Below are 22,617 nucleotides of genomic sequence, written 5' to 3'. Positions count from 1 at the left end.
CCTACAGCTGTGGGACGGTACAGGCCCGCGCGCTACCGCTGCGCCCCGAAACTCACCGTTGTGCGATATGATAAACTCACTCAATGGGCTCCTGCGCACGAATCCACACATGGATATTTTCATGGATCGGTGGCCTAACTTAATCTCCAGGTGCCTCACCTATTGTGAGAGTGCATGAACATGTGACGTATGATGATGAATGCTTCTTATAGGTATTATACTTTTAGTAGTATAGATTTTTATTTTTTTGTTAAACTTAAATGTATAATAGTTAATAGACTAAATATTGTTAATAAGTTTCATTGTTTAGATTCTATTAATATGTTTATCTTACTTTTAGTAGCAAGTGTAACTGGTATACTGTAACCGTTCTTGTGAATAAATAATAAATAAATAAATAAAATGCTTATTTTGTACTGTTTACTGACATCTTAGGTACAGCGACTGCGGCATTCTTTATAGCAAAAGATAAGCAAGGTTTTGTCTTAGGTATCGTAAACATTTACAATAATACAAAAAGTCTACATACTAATCTTTTTTTTGTACTGTCGTGTTAAAGATGAAAGGCCCTCGCTAGGAATACGGGCGATCATTCACCTTGATGCAGTGGTACATTACTCTTTATATATTAAACTTTTTTAGACTACCTATAGATAATTTTGTTGATATGTTTTATTTACTAGTCGACATAGCCGGAATGCGAAGCCCACCAGGATGTGGAATGATATTGAAGTGGGTCGACTGATGAAGGCAGCGATTGAAAAGGCAAATGAAGCTCATTCATGGTAAAATAGCTTTCGAACTATCAAAGGGTTCATCTAGATCACAATGGGGTATGCGAGTGATTTCTTCGCAAGGTATGCGAATGAAGAACACGGAACAGTTTTCCTCATATCATTGCGTTCGCATTTTGTAAAGCAATGTGGTTGTTGCAGAACATCCATCTCTTGTTTCCCTAAATTCTGGAAAGTTTCTACATAATAACGATCCTGTTAATGGCAAAAATGTGAAACTAATTTATTCAGTATTAATGTAAATGTCTGTGAAAATCTCCAACGTTAAAACACACACGCCTCATAAGGTAAGTAATAAACCTGAATGTCACACACTCATTAATAAAATACGTGTCGAATTAAGGAGAAATCAATGATTGTGGTGCCATCTGCCGATAAACGGAGTTTAATGTAAAGTGTAATTACCAAAAAACATGGCGATGCTTGGCACGTTTGTAATAATAACGGACGGCCCATGGCGAACCTCGTCACAGTTAAAATAACTCAGCTTTTTGACTGTATTCATGTAAAGGCTCTGATCTTTTAGCTACCTTATTAACACTTATTTGCACAGTTAAAACTTGGCGTATTAAACGAATATGAATACAAAAAAACAATACAATTTACGATCTTAGTTAATCCGCTCAAGTATCATCAGTGGGTACTAGAAAAATTCTCATCATCATCATTGGCCACGACATCTTAGCAGGATATTGTTGCAGAGATTTTATGTGTGGTGCCGGTACATCGTCTTTAGTGGCTTAGTAGTCCGATGGCAGCACGACACCTTTTGCCACTATAAAAATAAGATATACGTAACATATTGCGTATGGCTTATTTTTACTAGCTATAAATGACGACCTCCGCTAGAACAAGGACATTCATGGCTCCAAGCAAAGGCGTCCGACTCTTTAGACTTACGAGATCATAGAAAACCGAGTCTCTGAAGCCTCAGCTCCGGCTTGACTTTTCTAACGTCAATTATCTTTAAATCTTTGTCCCGATTATTGAAAGACTAAAACCAAAGTACTGGTTAAAATGTTTCCATTGCACTTGCGAATACGCATCAAGGCTGAGGCGCGCGTGAGTCGACTACAATATGGAGCATAGTTAGATCTCACGCTATTCATGTACAATATGAGTATTAACGGCCAAAATGCCCGGAACATGTTCACAAGGATAACCGGTTCAAATACTTTTTAAGCAAAAGCTATTGGGTAAATTGGGTTTGAGACGAAAAATACTCAAGTATTAAAGAACAAAAGTGTGTATCGCGCTATAGAGCGTAGGTAGTACCTACTAGGTACCCTATGCTAAAGTATGGCTAGATAATCTAGGTGCCAAACCAAGATGCATAAGTTCTGTGGCAAACACACTGTGGTAAATTATTATGATCTTTTCGGATAGGTACCCTGGCCTGGAGCCCCTGGACTACCCTACAATTCAAGCATAATCAGCAGCTATTGTGTTATTTTATTAAAGTACATACATAATTGCTCAGCGAATGTGAATAATGTTTAAATAAGAACTAAGATACATTTGCGTTTTGTTTATCAAAAGATGCTTCTAATTGATTGGAGCGCAATCTCAGCTGACCCGGTCATGGAATGATAGCAGATCTGACCCCTGCCATGAATATTGATCAGGCGCATTAATATGGCCGCTGCGACCTTAATTATATCTGTTTACTGTATGCACAGACATGCGCGGGCGACTACTGACTTACGCGACAATTCTTACCGATAACATTAGAATGTTGTTCGGATATCGTGTATTTCGCTCGTGCATGCTCGTTGCTGCATTGGCGAGAGTGAGACGCACGGCGACTGAAGGGCATCTTTCAGCTATCGTTGATGTCGGTGTATGTTTGGATTGGCTCGTTAGGTATATCTATGACATAAGAGAGTCTAGTCATATTTCTGTGTTACTATTTTTCATTGGAATTTATGTACTTAGTTCTTTGTTATTACGATTGATTGTACGTACGATTACGGTAAGTATAAATAATTACATTACAAGTCAGATTACAACAGTGAGATTTCTTTATTCTTACATAACTCCCAGAAACGTACCTGTTGATTGGCAGATCACATATATCCATAGTCAGAAATTGTTACTGAAATTAAACAACACAAGATTTTTAAATTAAATTACCTTCAATAGATTTTGCAACAGATTTTTCTCCACCCAACCAACACTCGAATAATGCACTGTCAAATGCTTAAACATTTTTAATTTTAGCGAGTTAAAATGAAACGTACGGTATGTAGCTAACATGCCTCATTGCGTACCCTGAATAGTCTGTCCTCATACCATGAATACTAACTCATCAAAAGCTTAAAACTACTTAGGGGCATACCATACGCAGCTAGTCATGCTTAATAAGGCCTTCTTAATTGCTACGTAAATCTGTATAAGCATTAATTGCTAGTAATTTTCGCTGACATGAGGATACTCTAGTCAACGATGGATGGTTTTAGGCTTCGAAGTATTAAATAGTTATTTGTTATACAAGGGAGCAAAGTTGTATTTTAACCGAGTGTGGAATTGCAACACGAACAAGCGAATGGATTCTAGGGTTGAACTACGAGCTAGCGAATGGATTCTATGGTTGAACCACGAGCGAAGCGAGTGGTTCGAAAATAGAATCCTGAGCGAAGCGAGTAGTTCAAAAATAGAATCCTGAGCATAGAGAGTGTTGCAATACACACGAGGTAAAATAACTTTGCATCCCGTGTGTAACACATAACTTTTCACCTCACTAAAGCGAGGAAACACGCAATAAAAACAACTGGAACATAATTGCACAGAAATAAGTCAATTTGCGTTTATTACAATTTCCACGATGCACCGACCGACACCACAAAAGTTTCAAATTAAGAATCAAGTCAACAAGACAATAACAATCAAGAAAAATCTATTTGGGTGCGTCCCGTTTCACGCGTTTTGAGATTGCAATGTTACTTAAGGTGCGTTCTGAATAAGTACAATGGAAGAGTCAAAAATACAATTTCTTGTACGATTTCAAGTGTTTTATGGTAAAATCATGTTATAAAATTGTTTGAATTTAATGTTTTTAGTCGGATAGTTCGGATACAATTCGATATGAAATTATTTTTACGTTCGCATCACATGATTTGTTAAGACAATTTAAGCACAGGGAGAAAATTGTCCTGTCTGGGACATGCCTTTACAAGAAATTATATTTAAAAAAGTAACTAATGACACGTTCGGATTTCAAATATTCTTTGCACTCTTGGGGATAAAATGCGATTTTGCTATCTGTTTTTAAAGAATAAAAAAGTCCTTTCCGAGCTAGTGAGGTGAAAAATATTTTTCAGTACAGATGGTGTTTTTTATACGCACTAGTGCGAGAAGTGGTTCATTATATGCCAGGTCAAAACTTCGGAGGCTCATCTGTACTGAAAAACGTCGTACGATACACGTGCGAAAAGGAAATTCGTAACTCGTGTCGATTTAAAACACTCCCTTCGGTCGTGGTTTAATTTATCGCCACTAGTTTCGAACTTCCTTTTTTACGCACTTGTATCGTAATGTACTATTTTGTGATAAGTTTGTTATTGAAATTTAAATTTTCGCACACGAAATTCAAATCAAAGAAAATTAACACTCGCTAGGAGATACAAATTTAGATTCTTATAGTCTGTTCGGAGTTCGGAAACAGAAGAGTCGTGGAATGTATTGGGCCTGGGCCGCATACATTTCACGACTCTTCTCTTTCGAACAGACTGTAATACACTCTAATAGCACTTTACTAGCCAAACTTTTTTGTACTAAAGACTTAGAGGAGGTTAGGTGTTACCAATAGTGTTCAAATACGATTATGTCAATGTCAAGTGTCAAAGTCCAGAAGAAACTAACTGTTTACATTAATACAGATAAAATTTCTGTTTTATGCAATTTTATATGCATTCATGAGAACGAAATAAAGAATCAGTAAAAAAAGACCTCTAATGTATTTTGTGTGATGTGTGCGTGCGACTACGAGATAAGATTTTTGTATCCCAGGGGCAGATCAACATGCCGATGCCAGAGGTAAGGAATAAGGATAGTTCATTATACGCGACTACTAGTACTAATAAAGCTTACCCAGAACTGAATTACCATTCTCAGAGTGTTTAACATGTTGATTTTTTTGTGATAGCAAACGAACAGCAAGCGGCGTGAAGATGCTCCGCCATAAGCTCATGACTCTCATGAGCATCAACAACAGCATAGGAACCAACACATTGAACCTGAAGCCTGAATACACGCTACATAAAGAACATCGTGTCAAAGCGCATTAAGGAATAAGTCTGGAAGGACTCTCAGGTCAGTTTGGAATGTCTTTTCAAGTTCTAAAAGAACGGTTTTAGGCCTGGGTCCTAGCGCGAACAAGTTCTTCACAGAAATCGCGAAGCGTCTGGTCGAGGTAACTATGGTGACCGAAGAGCTGGGGCCCGTTTCTCGAAAGGTTTGTGCCTTGTATTACAAGTGCGCGAACTGTCAAATCGTATGGGTTGTCATGGAAACACACTTGTAATACAAGGCTTGTACCTTTCGAGAAACGGGCCCCTGGTGACTTCCTCGCACAACGTATCAGCATTGCGATACAGTGAGGAAATGTCGCCAATATCCTTGGTACAATGCCTCAAGGGCCTATTTTAGACATTAGCTAGCTTTTAAGTTCAGTCTTAGTTTCTTATATAATTATTAATGTAAATAAAGTTTATTCGAACAGATTAGCAAAAAATATATCCTGATCCCCACCCCACTACGCGGTGATCGGAGTACAGTTCAGACCGAATATTAGCGAGTGTGTCACAGCTTCAGCTAACGGTACACATTAACTAAGCGGGCCTTTTATAGCAGCTCGTCGCTCGCCAAACGTGGCGGATGATTATGTTCGAGTCCGATGTCTCGTTCGTTCGTTTAAGGGCGTGTCGACAAATTATTAGATAGATATGCGTTTCTTGCAACCTATTTATAATGCTGATGATGTGTCACAAAATAGTAGACAACTTTACTGGAACACTACTTCAAGTTAGATCTGCACGTCATATTTATACCATATTGAGAAGAACATGGGTGGATAAGAAAGAAAAGTGGACCTATCAGCCGACAACGCACCTACAATCTCTTTCAGGTGTCCATTAATATAAAGAAGATCCAGGGAATCTGTCGGCTTGTTCGCTTCCTAATACTATATCAAAATGTAAATAGGTGTTTCTAAAACTTAAGAAATAATTTTAATTTTTATAGTTCTTGTTTAAATTACACATTGGTACAGTAAAATCATTGGAGGTTGTTTCTAAAATAACTCGTGCGTCGTGACAGTTGTGACAGACATTGTAACAGCCTCTTAAATATACAATGTCTAAACTAATTTACGTGTAATTTCACCCGGTCCAATTACTTGTTCACACTTCCTCGTTAGAAAGGACGTATTTCTCTCCCGATAATGCCGACAGACCACCTTCTTTAGATGCTGCAGAGTTTCTGAACTATTGCATCGCCAAATCGCGATGATCGCGCTCTTATACTTCTACCAGCTACAGCAGTTACTTCTTAGACGAAAGGAAGCTAAATCATCCTTCGTAATTTTCGTCCTTGACGATTTTTTTGACTCAAAAGCAAGATAATACCTAACCGAAACATCGCATCCGTGTTTTCATATTTTACTATGGGATTTACTAGGTCAATATTGGTGTTATATCAAAGACGCCCTCCTGCTAAGCTGCTAGGTTCGAAGCCCGGTAAGGGCTTTTCATATTTATGTGATGAACTCATGGAAACTCTTAGAGAAACCAATCAAAATAAGTACAACCACTTATCACAGGTGGTTGGCAAAGAATTTGTGTATGGTGACTTTATGATATCAAATTTAAACACATCCATGACACAAATAAATGCCCTTACCAGGATTCGAATCGCGGCAGCAGGCAGGGTCACTACGCGCTACGCCAGACCGGATGCCATCGGAATATTCCAATGATATGTTTCATCTAGTACCCGCGATCTGTATTATTCCTACCCTACAATAGCACAATGGAACAGGTTTTATTTATTGGCGGCAGCATTAGCTGACATTGTTCGACGTTACCGAGTACTCGGTGCCGGCCGTAAACGTGCCATTACTGTCCTATAAAACACACATTCGTTTGAGACCAATCAAACTATCTACTTATCTCAGATTGAAGAAGATACTTTCTGGAACAGTGTGCGGTAATGTTTAGCAGAAGGCAGACGGATATCGGGATTAAAACTAGGTACGTAAGATAAGGTTCAAAAACCTGCGAATTAATTAAAATTAATAAAAAATCTCAATTCGTGGAATCGCCGGTGAATCATCTTCGATCCATCGTATCAATTTACTGACTTACGATTCGGTCAAGTGCGAATCTAGATTGTGCACCCAGGGCCATACACTTTTTAGGGTCCTTTGAGATCAAATATTACTTGCATTACGAATTTTTACTAGTTTGTGTTATCATCGATTCCTAACCTTCCTCCTACCTCTCTCTTGGGTCGATTCCTTGTGGCTAAGTCTCATCTAAAGTAGATGATCTTCATCAACTGGTTTCTGTCCAGCTCGGGTTTGACGATCTTGTAAAAAGCACAGGACGAGTCTATCACTTTGTGCAATGTATTACGACAGTTTGTTTTAGATATAAATTTAAACTTCTATTTTTTATGAGACAGGAGGCAAACGAGTAAACAGGTAGCATCAGCATCAGCGAGAGTAATTCTAGAGCAATTCAACATAACTATGAAAAGCCCATGTATTATGTAGTATTTCGATTACAAAAATACAACCTTGAAAAGGTCAAACTGCCTGTCCCTTAGTAAATACAAACTTGATTCTCATTGCAACATTAGACCCCTGTCTCCGAGAACCCTAAACGGCCCACAAAAGGTTTCGGCTGCACTCGGTGATTCACGAGTCACTCGATAGCGATCGGGCTTCGTCTGTGGCTAGCGAGGTTGCGTTACACTACGATACATAACTCCATGTAATGCGCCATTTACGTCCGCAAGACGCACTATTATCAGTCTTTAATAAACTTTATTGTGCTTTTGGCATTTGAGAATCAAATCATTATTTTATCATTAAGGATCAGTTCGCAGAAGATTCAAATGGACTAGAACCCAACTGCAATTTGGATGCAGTTTCACTCACTCAAGTTGGGTTAGGGTCCGTTTGACTCTCAGAGGCCCTTTCGAGGTTCAAAATCATCCAGAATTTCTCTCCGTCAATCTCCAGAAATCATACAATCCAAATATTGACAACTGCTATCTGCAATCAGAATGGAGGATCTCTCTCGCACACATTTTTGTTGATTCTTACCTTATTATAATAAATTCCATCACCCATTTCATTAGCAAACGTCCAGAACAGGCATGATAGATATCACGAAATCAATATCATGGTGGAAGTTTACTTTTAGGTGTCAACCTGTGATCTATTTCAACCGGTCCACCGCTTCTTATCAGGGCAGAATTAAGAGACCAATCACTGTTAATACAAAATTCCACTCTTGGCTTTTTGTCCCCAAGTTCGAATTCGACACACAAATTAAAGTCCATCGAAATGACGTAACCGGCGCCGAGGGTCCAATAAAGACTTGTTATGCTGAATTTTACTGGAGCATTGCACTGCACCGTTGCAGGGTAATTAGAGTTCGATGCCCCCCGCCACAATAGCTAGTGCTGAAATACCAATACAGCATACGGGGAAGTGATTTCAGCAAGGCACTAAAGTTACACGGTTTAGAGCTTTCAACTTTGGATACTAACGCCAGATGTGCTATTAGAAATACTCCATAAGCTAATAAGGAACTGTACTAGAATAAGGCACTCCAAAACTCTTCCTTGATGTTAATGTTACTAATTATTTTTATTTTAATGACATATATTGTATGTGGCGTTCTCGATGTACCATATTCTCGTATCTGTAATTTCTTTATAAGAATTACTTTTAAGAGGCTTAGAGGCCTTAGAGCCGCCCGACAATGTGATACCTTTGTGGACATGTGGACGGCACAAAAGTTCAACCCACGCAAGATTTTAAAGTTGGACATATCTAAATATATTATTATTATTACAAGCCTATATTGTGTCCCACTGCTGGGCAAAGGCCTCCCCCTTAGATTTCCACTCGTCCCGGTTCTGGGCGATCTCCGGCCAGTTGTTGAGATACACGTCCAGGTCATCCCGCCATCTCCGCCTGGGCCTGCCAGATCCTCGTCCGTTTTGCGGCATCCATACTGTGGCTACTTTAGCCCACCTCTGTGGATGCATACGGCAAACATGGCCTGCCCAGTCCCATTTCAGCTTGGCGGTCTTGACTCCAACATCAATAATGCGTGTTTTTGAGCGCAGCGTAGAGTTTCGGATTCGGTCAATCCGTTTTACTCCTAAAATGCTACGCTCCATAGCTCTTTGACAAACCTTCAATTTGGTCTTTTGCGCCTCGGTGAGTGACCACGTTTGAGCACCGTAGGTTAGGACAGGCAGGATGCACATGTCGATATCTAAATAACAAACCAGAATATATTATCTTACATCAAAACACAAGGGCTTGAAGGCAAAATATTTCGCAATACAAAAGTATAATAAGTTAAGAATAAAGCCCGGTTTTCTTTTGCGAAATGCCTCCGTTTTAAAAACCACACAAAGAATAATTGCCTCGAGTGCGCGTTATCTTGCAGTTGGACCTTCGGGACTAAACAATAGATCTTTTGTGTTTCTCTTCCCATTCTGTGGGCCAAATAACAAGATAGTAATTTACGTTGTACGTACACAATTTGCGATTATACGTATTCAGAAAATTATAGCCGGGCCAAGTACCTATAATTCCTATAAATGTTATGATTATGAAATAGGTACTAAAGACGTGCGCACAGATAACTATTATTGTAATCATATTATAATTTCCATCATCATTATTCTTGTTATGCATATCCTCATGAGTAAAATTCATGAGCAGTATAGTGTACCTAAACATTAATATTATACACTTGCATACCACTGTTAGCATTTAGTGAGATCTTCACCTTTTAACTCAAAGTACCTACGTGTTCTTACGAGATTTAAAGTTTATTTTATGGTCAGATTCAATAAATTGGCTTCGAACGAAGCATGGCCCGTCCTAGGGTAAAGTGCATCGGCATTCAAGTGTCAGGCCATCCCGAGTATTGTCCGAGCTTTACCTTTATTTTCATCGCTTACAAAACCAACACCATTTGTTACATTTGATCTTTGCGTACGCATGGTCGTAGTATAATTCTGGGTCACAATAATACTAGTTGCGAAGAAGTAACTGGTTGGTAAGTTAATGGAAAAAACGGTCCAGCTTTTTGTTGCACTGCGTGAGACAACGCGGCGACTCTTAACGACATCAAACCAGTTCCACTTTTCATCGCGTCATGCCAAATCTGGTAGTAAATACTTCCACACTCTGTTCCTTCTCACGACTTTTTATCAACGACTTGTAACGCTCTACCGTTAATGATCGATTGAGGAATAATTGACCAAAAAACGTCCGGACGTCGCGCATCATTATAACTATCATATTTTAAGGTAATTATATACTTTCACTTGTCCGTTGCCGATGCCATAGTAATTGACTCAGTCAGAAGAGTGCAGCCAGCCAAAATTATTCACAACATATTGTGGACGTAACTAAAAAAATCATGCAAGAATTTCCTTTCACCTTCATGGAATGTAAGCTGCTAATTATTCAATGTATCATGTTCCTTCCTCGAGTAGCTAGCTTGACGAACAAATAGGCATTGAGAAAACACTAGATCTTGAGTGCGTGTTTAGTTAAGCATATTGAACAGTCAAGCGTCATTAGAGCAGAGCTCAAGCAGAATATGACTCAATTTCACGGTCAGTTTTTATAAATGGCCAGCTAAGGCACTGACAAACAGGAAATGGTCAGCAAATGTTTCTGTAGTGAACTCAGCCGAGATACCTAATTCCTAATGCTTGTTAGTGATAAAAAGAAAGGCAAGCGCTTTTACGAGCTAGGGTATGCTATTTTAAGACAGTAACATAGAATAGAATAATGGTTCATTCGTAAGCACATAGACAATAAACAATTTTCGATACATACGGATAGGGATATGAAGATCCACGAAATGGCCTCACCTCAGCATATTGCTGGCGACTTCCAGCGCTGGTCTTCCGGTGAAACCATTAAGTGAGAAAAATCACGGAAGGCAACATACAAAAGTAATGAAACAAAAAACATGAAGATCAAAAAAATCATAGGTATTCATAAAATAAAAATAGGACAAGAACCTTATTAACATCAACTATTACAATAATACAATTTACAATTTTATAATAACACTTAGTTATTCATAGATTTTATTTATCTCGATCGAAAATCAGCATTAATATTTAGTACAAGATCATTTAAAGTCGGTGACTCTGATGACCTGGTGACATGTTGAAAAGTAAAAAAGTCATAAAATATTTATTGTTCCTACACAAAGAAGTTTAAAACTTCCCGATCTAAAAATTAAAATAATTTTGTAACTTGGCATGTAGGTACGGACAATAGACACATTTCAGTATTCTGGCAGCCTATCTACAGTGTTTAGATAATTGTCCTAGGCATTGTATAAGTATAAAACCCATTGACATCGGATATTCAAATATTTCCTCCTAAATTTCAACTCCTCAAGCTGTGAACATCCCAAAGCCGTTCACCTCACATTGGCCGCCCTAACTTTGCGTTGTGTGTAACGGGAATGCACAGGTCGTGATCAATCTCGATCTCCGACCACCTTGCACCGACGGAGACTGATTAGCAATGGCGCAATCGAGATGCAGCTAAAAACTACCATTTACCTGTGAAGAAATCGGATGTAATAATTTACCTTCAAGGTTGAAGATAAGTAATCGCCCAATCAAATTTTGTTCTCGCTGATCTTATCGACTGTTTGTAATTTTCAAACACCTTCTAAAATTACGTTTCCTGTATTGATTTCGCTGTTTTGTTTATGTGTTTGGCATTTGTGAACAGTAATGTATAAATAATAAGCTTGGAGCATATTTCACTACATTGACATTGAACACCCGACATTGACCATTGCCTGTTCTGAATCAATAAGTATAACGAGTTCCTAACGACAATATTGTTTGATAACTCCTAAGTTGTAATCAAATAGTAGCTTAGCATACGTAGTGTAAACATGACTTATTTACTAAACAACAAATAATATATTATATTAACTATTATTCTTTCAGTGCTTCTCAAATTTTTATCGCTATTTTTGTTACTTACAGAATAAAATCGTTCGAATATGATTGCGCAAATACATACAACCAAATGAATGACTGCCTCAAGGTATTTAAAAAAAGGATAGTTCTACAAGACTAGTGTCCTTTTTTACCCCGCCACTGAACTCAGTCGCCACCGCGGGCACCAGCGGGATAAGTATTATACTTAATTATACTAGTTAGACTGGTTAAAACGGAAATCTAGGTAAGCGGGCACTGATTTAATGAATCGTATCCGTACTTGTCGCGCCGGCCGACAAGACTCTGGTCTAGCCTCATTAAGCAAAATCCTGCACCATCCCACCAGGGCCTTAATTGGACTGAGTGAACTGAACTTCATATTGAAATTGACATTATTCGAAATACGGGAACTTGACTGGTTTACTTAAATGGTGTTTATTGAGATTTCAAAATGGTCACTTCCATTAGGATTTAAAGATTATTATCATAAGTCAATAACTCCATAGACACAAGTACCTAGTGTACCTACTTATTGACTTCAGTATCAAATATCCTTGTGGATCACAAAGGATTTTGAAGAAATCAGGTGACAGAATCAAAAGAAATATATATAATAATTCCGTTGTTACTATTACTAGGTAATCATCAAGAACCTACTTATCCTGGAATTGCCAGTATGAGTCAAGGCCAAGACATTTTAATATTTTTTTTACATCGTTACCTAAAGACAATACACTGATACAAATCTTAAGATCTGTAACTGGCGACTGTAATAATGTCAGGTGTATTAGCTCAATGCCTGGTAGAACACGTGGAACGCATATCGATATTAATTGGTAGATATCGTGACTCGAGGTCAGAAGGGCGTGTGAGATGTTTGGACAGTTATTGATGGCGAATGTAACTCGCCAAGGTAATGCAAGCTTCTGGGCGTTAAACTTCGTTCATATGAGTAAATATTGATAGGTATGTGTCTTGATTTTTCTAATTGGATTAAACCTAGGTTATGTTGAAACAATAAATCAATTAGTGAACTTCTTTACTATCCGATTTGCAATTATCCAATACTATTGAGGAGGCCTATGTGAATTAAGTCCGACTATGTCTGTTGCGCCTTTCATGGATCTGATGAACATGGAATAAGTGGAATTTCACCATAAACTCCATATTGAGAAGGCGCTAAACGGAGGACATGAAATGGATAACAATCACATTTCTTGTCAAGTCATTCGAGAGTTTGAGACGCCTTCCAAAATTTATTGTCTTCTACCTGGCTTGCTGGATTATGAAGGCATTTCTTTTAAAACCCACAGCCAGCTGCTTTCTTGATTACTTTCAACAAATCAAACAAACAACGTACCTGGCAGGTATAAAAACAACAGCGGCTGATAGGTATCCGTCATCGATTTATTCATCATTTGCTGTGTCATGAGATCATGTTGCAAAAAACCGCTGCATAGCTGCGGTCGGTGCGCTATTTCGCCTGACGTCATTGGAAACCAAACACCGTATCTAGAGTGGTTTTATCGGGATGATAACGGGCGATGATAGGAAACGTTTTAGCCGGGCGAAATGGAGGTCAATCCGTGATAAGGAGGGAAGAGTTATCAGTGCGGGGGAATTAGAGTGCAGTTTGACTCCTGGCTATCGAGGTTTTGATATTTTAGTGTTTTTGATTACATATTTAATTTGTCTTGAATGTATTCTACTCACCGTTACGTCAAAACAGCATTATTCTCTCGAGAATTACGTGGTTCTTGATACTCATTTGGGTTGGCTTATACTTTTGAGGTTTTTGTAAGACTTCAACATATTAAGCTAATCTTTCATATCCAACACCTGTCTATATTTTAATACATATTTTAAAAATACGGTAGGGCACTCCAATCCATCTCATTCGACGTTTTGAAACTTATCTATTAAAACCCTAACATATGTGTTTATCCTCTTCCTTAATAAATCGGACCGGTATCCACAACTAATGCACAAATTAGCCGCAATAAACATCCGACATTCAATTCACTATTGTAATGACTACCGTTAATAATGTCAACATGTAACCGGTCTCATTTGCATACATTCGTATTGTTTAGAATGTTTAGCCGACAACATTAACCCAATAAATGTTAAATTACTCGCTTCCGTATTATCAATAGAACGTACCGCGTTGGTACACAAAACGATTTGGGTAATGAAGGACGGGCCCTTTGGTTTGGTTTTTACTCGTTTTGGTTTTATTTATCCCCTGCTTCGCATTCCCGCGCCCGCGCAGGGCGCGCAACGGTCGCTTCTTCAACTTATACACTGCATCTTATACTTAAAGGAGTTCTGTGACTTTGGAAACAATTTACGGCTATTATTTTAAAATTTAAGTTGTTTGATGATGTGAACTAGAATATAATAAAAAGTTTTTAGAAGTATTTGGAAACAATTAGAACTTACTACTCGTAACAAGGTAATAAACTCAAATTATTGAGGGTATCGATAGCTAAAATTAAATAAACATAAGCAACTAAGTAAATGCGAAGCTGTTATCAGTAACTGTTAAAAACTGTTCACTAACCGTATGACTCGGCGCAGTCGCTCACAATCCAAGCTGCATTTTAACCTCAAAAGCACCTAAAGCACGAACACAACACTACAAGGTCACGGTTATGTCACGTTGCATAATATCACAAAGCTTCGGCACCGGCAATCGCATGGGATTTACTAAAAACAATACACGGCCGAGGATACTGTTATCATAAACACACCAATACACAGTTCGATGCACGAATCAACAAACTAAAAGAATACGCGTCTGAGAGTCCATCAGAGCGCATATTTGTACTGATTATTGAACGTGAGTAGCACCAGTGTGGACTCGATGTCATAAGTAGTGTGCAGCTTACGATAAAACATGTCACGGCTGCGCTGCACTCCGCCTGACACGACGAATATGGCGGATGAATTTGAACTACACTACGCTTGCGCCAGTTGCGCCGGCCGATCGCGGCCCGGCAGGTAGCAAAAAAAAAACACGGGCGCGCCGAACGCCATCTAACGATAGAGGCCGGAACTTGACGCAAGTACTTGAGGGTAACTGGTTCTGATAACTTAGTTACGGTTCCAGATGGCGACTTGGTTGCACAACTTCGAGTAAACATTGTACGAGTAACACCTCACTATCTCACATGTTGAATCACGATGGCAGCACATGTGTTTGAGTTTAACTTTAGGAGTATGAACATAAACATAACACTTAAGTCTTAACAACACCTTAACCTTTCCAACATGGACATAAGTCTTAAGCTTATGGTCAGTATTTATCCCAGGATAGTTAACTAGGATTCGGTGGTTACTGTGTAACCTTCTGACCCCCATTTGACATACTTTTATGGTACCTGTCTGAGATCGAGATAGGACCTTAATCGTGAAGGATCTTGAGCGTTAGGATTATCGCGTCATTGGCAAATAATCATACATCACGTCTGATGGTAATGGTAAGCACTCTCCGTAGCCTCTGGACACCTGTAACTCCTGAGGTGTAACATGTGCATTGCCGAATCTACAATACTCCGCGCTTGATGTAATATAATTATGATTAAATAAATAATTCTGATCCTCCCGTTAAGCAAGCAGAACTTGCGGTAACATTGCTCAATGCTACATCTGGGAGCTTGAAACTTACAATTGCAAGCTTGAAACGTTTGAGCAACGTTTGAGCCATATTGATGTTAAACGCTTTCGGCCGCGCTGTAGATAAACCCTGTAAGTTTCCCAGATCGGATTTTTACAACTTTCTATAACTTTGAATAGCAATGTTGCTGATACATTGAAATATAAACTTACTAGAAAGTTATGACGAAAACTTTTAAGAAGTTCATTTTTGTACATTGCATCAATAGCACATTATGCAACTTGTCCGTAACATACATGCTATTCATTGCGGCAATGTTACATTCATAATACACCAAAAAGTTTGATGTTGTATATTGTATTGACTTTTCACCGATACCTTTCAATGCGTTACAAATATAACATTGCTTTAATAACTCTAATGAAGTTCCTTGCAAGTTACGCATGTAATGTACCTAAAAGTAGCTCTCATAATGTTTCATTTGAAACTTCTGGAAATGATTATATTTGGTATGTTGTGTCAACAAATCACTGGTAACTTTTGTGAAAGTTACTTGTGAACCGTTCACACAATATTTCATAGGGATATTTCAGGGAACGTGATTTTTGTGGTTGGTAGGACGTCACAAATATAACTGCCCGCAAGGTGCTCTGCAAGCTGCGTGAGCCTGAGCGAGCCTCGTGCGGCTGCCAGCTGCCGGTTCAAAGAGAACTCGCTTGATTCGATCGCGATTCTATTGAAACAAGCTAGATTCTCTCCAAAAGCCGACAGCCAAAGGCTAGCGCGCGAGTACGCTCGACAGGTTCGGATCCGTGCGCAGCTTACAGATACTACCCAGCATAATTTTAATGATTATGTATGATCAAAATAACTATAAACGAAAAAGTCAAACTTAAAAAATACCTCACACAAAAATCATTGATTGTAAAACAAAAACATGGATATACAGACAACATAATTATTTTATTTAAAGTTTTTTCTTCAGACCGCAAAAACAGCACCATACTAATGAAAAATGATATGAATACTTATGTAGAGTTAGACATTTGAATTGAACATAAATGTTATCATAATACACACAAACACTATTTTAAAACACTGCGTGAATACTACGACGGTTAAGAGCCCGCAGGACCCGAGCTCCTTCTCATATTTGAGGAGACCACCCGTCGCGCTGAAGAGGCGTCACTAAGGCCGTTCGCAGACGCACCTTCTCAAGTCCTCCTCGCCTCAAGTGACATACCTGCAAAAAAATAAATTCATTCAATCTATAATTCTGATTGTACACATGAAACATGAGTTTGCCGCTGATGAGATGAAGGATTTATGATAATTATTTTGTATGATTTAACTTATTGATTATTTGTTTGTCCTTTCCAGTACTCGGGACCATGGGGTCCCGGACATTTGGGAGGCATGTGTGGGGCCGAAGCCAACAGCACGGCCTCTGTGCTGTTGGCTTCGGCTGTGCTTTCTAGACAATTTACTCTAAATGTAATGTGACACTACCCGGCGATTATCCCTGTCCGCACTATAGTAATGCACCCAAGGACAAGCGCCGGTTAGTGTAGAACTATTGATAGAAAAAGGTAAATAAAAGAAACCGGGCTATTAGGTTGAATTGCTGGTGGACTTGTAACCGGTACTATGGGAGACTATGGCACCTGCCTTGATCATATTATGTTATAAAAACATGAAAAAATAGGCAGGCGGTGACTAGCCAATTATTATTATTTGCCTGCTCTCATCCTGCACAGTCTCCAATACGTCTGCACGATTTCTTAGAAACTGATAAGTCTTCAAGAGGAGACTTTGCAGTGTGGTTTTGTACATGGAATTTTCCTGTACTTAAAATATTTTATACCATACAAAATTACAAATGAAGCATTAGATAATTATAAGAAACACATTGGCAAAAGTTATTTTTAAATCAAATTTCTATTGAATATGTCTGATAGCGTACATTGGGGTAATTTCGAAAGTCACAGAAAAATCACCATTATTTCCATCATATCAATGTTCCCCTTTCGAAATTACCAGAGCATTTCTGTGGTTCGAAATTGCCCCAACGCACCCTAAATGAGTTGACGTCACTAAACACGAAAGTCGTACTATTTCCATAATTAGCAAACTTAAAAAGAAGCTGATTTGTGTGCTACTCTGCGGCGGCGGCATATGTACGTATGATGTTTATGACTATACCTATACTGCCCTGCTAAGCCGAGTGGCGCTGTCTCAAAACCAAATGATTTTGGAAACGTAAACGTCAGTGATATTATTATTTATTTAGGTAATCACAAACATAAATCTCTAATTAATTTACATAGTATCGTTAAACCAATAAGGTTTGTCTCGATACCTATTCCACAGATACCTATAGATACTTTATAAGTTAATTATGGATTTTCGTTTGAGATAGCGCTTTTCGGCTTAGGCCTCCTAAGTATAGGGGGAAACGAAATAATGGGCTTTGAGCGTGGAAGGAACAAATCTCCGTCTCACTTACCTGTACACCTGGCATAATAGCTCATAAGGTTCAGGTGTAATGCGGAATTACTGAAAGTAATGATTTTTTCAATACGTACATAATAAACGACATTTGTACATCAATTTCCATAAGAAAAAAGTAAATAATGTAGATTCTATCTATGAGTACTGATACAATCAAAGCCCATTATTTCGTTTCTCCCTATAGGTGCAGTCATAAACATCATACGTACATATTGTACGTTATACGTAATTACGTACATCATTTTACCATATAGTTAGTTGAAGTTCATTATGAAGGCGCCGCCGCCGCCGCCGCGCCGCAGAGTAGCACACGCTGAATTGACTAAAAGGAAAGTAGACTATTCTTTCCACTTAATGCTAGTATTGCTAGTGACGCCGTGTCTTGCGAGGGCGACGGTCGCCGTCGCGTCTCACACTTCCATATCGATAAGGTTTGATTTCGTATACGTCGCATCGCCCACGCAAGACACGGCGTTAGTTACACTGTCCAGTTTTTGGACAACTATATATATTATAAGAGTGACCCACAGGTCAGTGCGTTCCCTAAGCGAATTCAAGGCTCTCAAATTTGTTGAAACATGGTCTACAATAGGGTGGTCCACATTTGTATGGAAGAAAAATAAATATGACTAATCCTTTCTCCACATGGTTCCCTTTGTTCTATTATGAATTAGTAGTTTATGTACCAAATTTTAACCCATTTGCTCATTATTTACAGGTCGCTCAAGATACATTTAAAATTGGATATCTCCTATAATAAAATAAAAACCGAAATAATTAAAACATTGCAAACTGCCCGGTTCATGTTTTATTTAGCTCTAATGAAATAGGGAAAAATATAATTAAACCATTAAAATACCTCCATGTAAGATTTTTCTTTAGTCAAGTTCATTTCATACATTTCAGTATGGCATTATTGCTTTATTTTGAGCGACCTCTAAATAAAGTCTGATTGTTCTCAAAATTGGTTGACATGATTTTAATAAGTTTTCGTGTAGAAATAACCATGTGGAGCTCAAACAATAAAAAACATTTTTTTTGGACCACCCTAGTCTACAATAAATTTAATCGACTTATGAGATTTGTTATTCATAGTAAAGTGTAAAAATAACCGGCCTAGAGCGTGTCGGGCCACGCTCAGTGTAGGGTTCCGTAGTTTTCCGTATTTTTTATTAAAAACAACTGAACCTATCAACTTCAAAACAATTTTCCTAGAAAGTCTTTATAAAGTTCTACATTATAAACTGAAATAAATGTCATATACAAAGAAAAAATGACCAAGGCATTCTATATTTCCTATGAAATAATTTAATTTGGTCTTAGAGTGAAGTTCTACATTTGTATTTTTTTTTTTAAACATATGGTTCAAAAGTTAGAGAGGGGACACACTTTTTTTCCTTTAGGAGCGATTATTTCCGAAAATATTGATATTATCAGAAAACGATTTTAGTAAACCCGTATTGATTTTTAAATACCTATCCAACAATATATCACATGTTGGGATTGGAATGAAAAAATCAGTCCCCACTTTACCCTAACAAAACATTTTTTTCCGCTTCTTATTTTACCACTTTGTCGGCGTAATTGATATACATAATTACATATTGGCACCAAATTTCAGCTTTCTAGTGCTAACGGTTACTGAGATTATCCGCGACGGACGGACGGACGGACGGACAGACAGACAGACAGACAGACATGGCGAAACTATAAGGGTTGCTAGTTGACTATAGAATTCTAAAAATGATGTGAGATTGAGATGATTATTTATCAATACATTTTTATTATAGGCTACTTTCCTTCTAGTAAAATCAGTTTCTTTTTAAGAACTCTCAAAACGAATTTGAATGATTTGCTGATATGGAAATTAAACGAAAACGTGTCGACTGACGTCACGGTCAACTCCTATGATCATTATAAATTTCAATGAGATTTAAATAGAAATTGGGTTTAAAAATATGGCAGATTATTTTTAAAGGAAATTTCTATTTAAGTTTTGCTTCGTCAATATCCTCGCTCTTGTTATCACTACTGTCATTGTTGACATTTTGTATTTACTGAATGAAAATACAGAAATAAATTAATGAAGAGAAGGGTAAAATGTGCAAGCTAACCAAATTCCACCGGGCCAAACAAGGTGAGTGAGTGCACTGTCGCGCTGACACGTAGATCTGCAGTTGGAGAATGGCCTGTGGCACGAAGTAGCAGAGCACTGCGCCACAACCATCTGAAATGTCCGGTGCGTGAGCTAAGCAAGTGAAAATAACAGGGAGAAGCAAATATGCAGTGTTAGTTAATGAGGTGCAGAAACAGTTAATAAGAAAACCCAGGAATATTTATGAACACACACAAATAATTAGCAATTAAATGAACCCAAATGCTTAATTTACACAAATCTCTTGGGTTAATTAAACTGAGCTTGGACTATCAAAGGGTCATGTGGGACTATTTACGTGACGTGACGTTTTTATACTTGGTACACAATGAAACACAAAATAAATGTTGTAGACAAGATACAAATATTGTACCCTCGACGGCTTTATATTGTCAAGTTGTAATATCAGGCAATCACAACTGACTACATACCTAAGGGTCACTTGCACCACCGAAAATGGAGGGTTGACCCGAGGCTAACCCACCATTTCATATGGAATTTGACAGTTGATAGCCCACTAACCTTGAGTTAAGCAGTTGGTACAAGTGGCCCTAAATGAATTTATGCTTAACTGGGCCCTAAATGTCTGACGGAGGCACTAAAGATTCGATAAATCTGATTCTGTATCTGTACGTATTTACGTAGGTGGATAACTACAACTTTATAAAGTAGCAGACACTGAACAAAGAAACACTATTTTTTTTTCATAAACATTCAGTTTATCTTTAAATTTATATGCATGTAAATAACAAGTTACTTGGAAACTTGAAAACAACTCTGTGTTGATAAATTAGAACCAAATACAACCTTTGCAATTACGTACCGACAACTGTACTAGATTAACTGTATGTCACTTACGATTTTACAAGCTTTGATAATACTAAGTAACACTAATTATTATGCCACGAACTCACGACAATATTCACAAGTCAAAAAGGAAATCAAAGTAGACGTATAAATGGAACGCGCAACTACATACCTTTCTAAGCTTAAGAGAGATCTGCCGCGTCATTTGTAACCGACGAGTCCGACGACGACAGCGTGATGACTTGATAATAATACAGGCACTGGGATAGACTTCACTGGCCATTGCACGCAGGCCGGATCCTGTTGTTGATCGCCAACTTGTCCAGGATCGCGGCAGATGATGGGGCATGGGCAAAAACAACCCTGAACCTGAACACAGTATAAAAATATATTGATTTATAATGTTAAAAATAATTCGCGGATGCGACATGTAGGTCGTCGATTCAAGTGGGGCGCGAAGGCGGCGTAAGCGCTACCCGCGACGTGACGAGCCGTTTTTCTGTAATATGATATATTACACAAACCAACCTAGTCCCACAATAAACTATCTAACAGTTAACTGCCACATAGGCTGTAAATTGGTAATTAAATAGCAAATCTCACCATATTTCCGTCAGCTAACTCACAGAAGGACGCGCACCACGATAGAATAAATAAAAGATGGCGTCGCGTCGCGGTCCGGGGTTGCCAACTCTAAAACCGTGTTCAGAAACCGAGGGAAAATTATATTTAATATTATTTAGTTCCGTTACCGTCAGTGGCGAAAATGCATATCGTGATTTCGCTAGGACGGGTATATACAGGGTGTAAACCTAATACGGGCGAACAGTATAATAAGTTGTATTTGATAAGAAACGGCCCCTCTTAGTAATTAGTCTCTGGCATATAATTTATAAGTATTTAAAGAAGAAAATATTAATTTACGTGAAATGATCAATTAATGGTCCAAGACTTCCAAGAGCTGGCAGGATTTTGGAGTAGGTACTTGAGGCAACCTGTAAAGGTGCTCAGATGCTTCTCTGATCATAACCAACATCAGGTCTGCAAGTCTGGCAGCTGGGGAGTGGGGCTTTATCGAGCTATGAATTATTAAAGATTTAATTTTTTGGGGCCCATAAAAGGTGTTTGAGGCAACCTGGAATTATTAAAAAGTGAAAGTAGAGTTCCTCAGATGTCGCATAGTATTTATGCCAGATCATTTGGCCGGGTCCTTCACCGAGCCAGAACAGTGCAAAGTGGTAAAAAAAGAATTCCAAAAAAGGTTCTTGCGGCAATCTGTCATTTTTACCAGTAAAATATGAGGGTCTAAATAGCCATCGAAAAATAATGCCATGACATGAGGTGGGGTCTGTACCCTGCCATTCGATCTTGAAAGTATTTTTTTTAGTTTTTCGTAAATAACTCGTAAACGGTAGCCCACAGCAAAAAAATATGTCAAACAGAAAATATGTACATAAAATTTTCTACAAGAAAGGTTATATACATTTTTTCGATAG

The 22,617-nt window shown here is 38.2% G+C and overlaps 2 protein-coding genes across 2 annotated transcripts in view; both read right to left on the bottom strand.

Moving 5' to 3' along the window:
• The window catches only part of LOC125227882 (rho GTPase-activating protein 21), a 539,841-nt gene extending 524,875 nt beyond the window's left edge, over positions 1–14,966 (bottom strand). The window contains exon 1 of the mRNA XM_048132267.1: positions 14,593–14,966. The gene's annotated coding sequence lies outside the window, so the exon portion shown is untranslated. The remainder of the gene's footprint in view (positions 1–14,592) is intronic.
• Positions 14,967–16,592: 1,626 nt separating this feature from the next.
• LOC125228347 lies at positions 16,593–21,827 on the bottom strand. The gene is made up of 4 exons (XM_048132881.1): positions 21,725–21,827; positions 21,294–21,490; positions 20,274–20,386; positions 16,593–16,891 (listed from the first exon to the last, which is right to left on the bottom strand). The coding sequence occupies exons 2-4, from the start codon at positions 21,468–21,470 to the stop codon at positions 16,879–16,881; spliced, it is 303 nt and encodes a 100-aa protein (XP_047988838.1). The 5' UTR covers positions 21,471–21,490; positions 21,725–21,827; the 3' UTR covers positions 16,593–16,878.
• Positions 21,828–22,617: the final 790 nt, after the last annotated feature.

This window comes from Leguminivora glycinivorella, chromosome 7 (genome assembly GCF_023078275.1).
Source record: "Leguminivora glycinivorella isolate SPB_JAAS2020 chromosome 7, LegGlyc_1.1, whole genome shotgun sequence".
Taxonomy (NCBI): domain Eukaryota; kingdom Metazoa; phylum Arthropoda; class Insecta; order Lepidoptera; family Tortricidae; genus Leguminivora; species Leguminivora glycinivorella.
Note: the sequence above shows the minus strand (reverse complement) of the source record. Positions and strands in the feature narration are given on the sequence as shown.

Coding starts and splice junctions, on each gene's coding strand:
- LOC125228347 (XM_048132881.1), bottom strand. CDS start 21,470: ATGCCCCATCATCTGCCGCGATCCTGGACAAGTTGGCGATCAACAACA. Junction 20,387..21,293: donor TCTCTCTTAAGCTTAGAAAG/GTATGTAGTTGC, acceptor CGGACATTTCAG/ATGGTTGTGGCGCAGTGCTC.